At 40.8% G+C, this 4,063-nt stretch overlaps 1 protein-coding gene across 1 annotated transcript in view; it reads left to right on the forward strand.

Annotated features, from left to right (window-relative positions):
* Positions 1–1,467: 1,467 nt before the first annotated feature.
* Positions 1,468–4,063, forward strand: part of LOC109464902 — a 3,736-nt gene continuing 1,140 nt past the window's right edge. Inside the window, exons 1-4 of the mRNA XM_019761997.1 lie at positions 1,468–1,593; positions 2,498–2,895; positions 3,143–3,245; positions 3,660–3,784. Coding sequence (XP_019617556.1) covers positions 2,600–2,895; positions 3,143–3,245; positions 3,660–3,784 — 524 coding nt within the window. The 5' untranslated portion in view covers positions 1,468–1,593; positions 2,498–2,599. The remainder of the gene's footprint in view (positions 1,594–2,497; positions 2,896–3,142; positions 3,246–3,659; positions 3,785–4,063) is intronic.

Here is a 4,063-nt window from a genome sequence, read left to right on the forward strand (position 1 = left end):
TTTGTTCTTTTGGGATCCTGTAGTTGTTACAATATAGTAACCGATAGTAAGTTGAGCTCATTCAGTCGAATTCTCAACGATTTTTGTTCGAATCTCAAGCTTTTGCAACTAGTTCTAACCAATACACCTGTAATGTAAGATGTGGCTGAAATATAATTATGTTGGCTTGACACCTGTGTACTTAGTTTTGAAATTGCACAGTGTGTATTGCAGCTCGACCTTGAGAAAAGTGTAATTTCTTTACAGTTTTTTTGCCTTTAAAAATGTTCAGTTAAAAGATATATAGAACAAAAAAGAAAGTGAAAGAATATTGACCAAATAGTAAGCTTCAAAACGATACCCACTTTACGGATGAAAACAGAAGAGGAGGAATTTGGGCATGAACAAATACAACAACAGGTTGATTTTTCAAGACCTAATTTTTTAAGGAGAAATCGGACACTATGACCTGTTACTGTAAATATACAAACATCGGGCATATGGACTGACATTTGTATAGTTGCACAAGAATCCCACTTTCTCTAGCGTCTTCATGATATAAGTCTGACTTGGAATGGGTTTCAGAAAGTCTGTTTGTGATGAAAAAACTTGATTATTTCTTTTTATGAAACTTTCGCAAAACAGCGGTTGAAAGTTGCAACATTGTTGGCGGCGCGAAAAAATGGAACGCGCTGCCTAGGTTCCATGGATCGAACGCAGGAGTTCGAAACCGATTGACTTCAAATTTGACGATTTTTGAATGGTCAGAACCTTGTATTAAATTCCTCTTTTTGTATATAATTGAATGTTATCATATCACTTATTATATTGCATGTGGTAGCCACATTCATACAGTTTCTCATACCAAGAAACGAATTTTATGACATTACGCGAAATGTATCAAAATGTAGCGGAAACTCAGGATGGTGTGTGTCAGTAGCTTTACAACTGGGCTAAATTTGACCACCGCGATGTGCGCATCGTCACAGTTTTTTTGGGGGCAAACCCGTTTGCCATAAAATTTGCCAGGGGTCATTGGTATCAATGTAAAGGTAAAGAAGTGGGCTATCACACTGTGGTATTAGCTAACGGGATCCAGTTAAATAGTAAAAAAGACAAGCACAAATAAAATGACCAAAAATTGCTAATTTTTGGAAGGCCGTAGCGCTCGCTGTGATTTTGCAATGCACGGAATATCTACATGGTTGTACTGGGCAAATCACGTAGATGTGAAAAAATGTAAACATTGTGTAGGTCTGAGGTATTTTTGTTACAATATAGGCAGTTGTTTACACCCATGCAACGGGGTCAAATCGTGACCCGGCAAACGCCGTATCTTAGAGAATAACGCGTTCTACGGTGACCTGCGGTTCGACTGCTCTCGTGCAAATCACTTGCAAAGCGCGCGCACAGGTCGCAGGTCAACATTAGCCAATCAGATGTGGTTTCTGAAATGACCGACAAGATACGTTTAACAACACTCATGATTGGTTCTTACCGTAGACAGGGCAACCAATCACAATTTAGCAACCACCTGCAGCTTGGTAACAGATGGTTGTGTATGGAGGATACCCGTAGGAGGGGAATGGAGTTTTCCATTATACCGTTATCGTTGTAAGTATAACGGACTTCTCTTTATCATCGCATCCATATCACGCTCCATTGAAAGATATAACGTTAACCCTCTTTTGTACTAGTATATATCGAACGCGCGCAAGATACGAAGCCAACGACAACATGAAATACCAGACAAAACACTCCACTATGTCAACAACATTATCAAGAGGATTCTAGAACTTTTCTAAGTTATGTTCACTGTTATCTGATCCACGATGGCTGATATGTAGGGTAACGTTATATATAGTTTGGCGACTAAAAATGCGGTCAACGTTATACACCTAAAGACAAGAATGAAGTAAGTAAAACAAAACACTGCACTGACCAATAGTTAATTTCTCTGTGGTTACAATGTATTTGGGCGAATTTTAGACACAAGCGAATGAACATCATTAAGAAAAAGAGACATCATTAGGAAAAGTTTGATAACTTTTGCCAAACAAGAACAAGGGCTTGTGTAACCGCTTTCAGTATCAAAGTTAACCAATTGCAAAATACTAAATGAATAAACACATGGTTGATGTAAGTCTCGAAATATTCAAAGAACCAGTGAAGTTTAGTTCTGTGTATAAACGTTTTGTCAAGTAAGGTTTACATGAGTACACCACATCAACTTCCCTTGAAACCCCTAAAAGAACCCTAAACAATTGCTTGCAAATGATGGTTCAATGACTGCGATAATTGCCTAGTGATAATCGTCTCTCGTCAAGGGAGCTTCGCTTAGAATTAGACCGACGCCTTGTCTGCTGCGTCAGGGAAATTTGGTTGTCTTTCTGCTTGTTCTGAAAGAAATTTTAAAAGACGGATCTACGTCTCAGTTACGGAGAATCCTTGTTTACTTTGACATACAATCCGTCGGAGTGTAATCGCAATCTCTTGTCACCATGCCGGTCTGTTACAGCGGAAACCGTTTCATGATCAGTTGGCCCCGGGTGCGCATGCCGAGGGTTTTCACGGCAGATTCTCCCCTCCAACCAGCCACGGATCCACTGCCACAAGAAGCATGTTTACCACACCCAGGTCTTCTGATTTACAGCTGGTAATAGATGATTTAGAGATGGAAACCGAGGCGGAAAGCACGTCCGCTGGTGAACTACAGGGGCGTAATTATAAAGACAACCGTGTGGCGCCGGCTGTTTTGGACAGTAGTAAAGACGCCGGTCAGTGGTTACCACAGAATGGACCTCTCTCGCCTGCCAAGACTTCGGCTGTGGCGTCGGACAACGGAGACCACCACAGTGGTGTCGAAAACGGCAGTGTTCCGAGCAACAGTGACGTACGGCATGATCACACACACAGGTGAGGACTGACATATTTACCTGCATGTATACATGTATATCAATGTAGATGACGCAATCAGTAATATGTTTAAACTATATATAGCCCGGTTAGATCACTGTACTCACTAGACAAGTCTGGACATCTAGACCGACTGCTTGGCCATAAATACAAACGTAACGCTTTTAGTTTAGCACTCTCCTCCTTAACTTAAGGAAAATACAAAAATGATTTCAATATTTGACTATCCTGTTTGCGTGTTTCCCAGGAGAAGAATGGACGGAGGGGAGTTACAGCGGGTGTCCAGCGTCATGTCCAATCAGGTGCCTGATGACAAGGCCATGGAAGATGACGTCAGGAACTTCCTCAAGGTTGAACAAATGTTTCGTGTTCGTGTCGGAAACACTGCTCTGTTTCCAAACAATAACGGTCACTGCGTGGCAGTTTCAATACCCCCATATATCCTAGCCTGCTCTCCTATCCCTATAGCTAGAAGGGGGTAGGGGGTGGGGGTTAATTAGATTGTGTAACATAGGCTACATGTATCCCTGGCTCATCAATGATGGATGAGCTTTTATCAATTCAGCAAAGGTAACGATAATTTATTACACCATTGTCTGTAAATCTCTCATCTCGGGTGCATCTTGAAAGAACATTCCACCAAGAGCACGACTAGTTTTGTCTTGAGTGTGCCGTCACCATGTATTGTGATGAATGTAGGAATATTTAAAAAATAATAATTTTCTTCTCCTCCTATTCTTATCATCACTGTCGTCAAATTTCAGACCCTTGCGAAGAACGGCCTGAGAGAGAAGGTGTTTTACGTGGCGGCGGTGTGTAGTCTGGTGGTGGTGGCGTTCGGCCTGCTCGCCTTAGGCCATGTTGATTTGATTATATGGATGACATCCGCGCGCGCATGAATTTTCGGCCGTTTCCAAAAAAAAAAGAAGTTTCCAACCACACTGTAAATTGTACAAAACAGTTGCAAAATGAACAAATATATACCGAAAGTTGAAAAAAAAAATATTTGAAAACGATTCCAACGTCGTAGCATGCCAAAATGAAACAAAAAACTAAAATGCAAAGAAATGAATTTAAAGAGTAGATTATTCGCCATACCATACTCTGTCATTTGTTCGACCTTCATAACAACGTAGATTTCATGAAAGCAACTTTTTTTGTCAAAACT

Source organism: Branchiostoma belcheri, unplaced genomic scaffold (assembly GCF_001625305.1).
Source record: "Branchiostoma belcheri isolate BF01 breed outbred unplaced genomic scaffold, Haploidv18h27 scaffold143, whole genome shotgun sequence".
Lineage (NCBI taxonomy): Eukaryota > Metazoa > Chordata > Leptocardii > Amphioxiformes > Branchiostomatidae > Branchiostoma > Branchiostoma belcheri.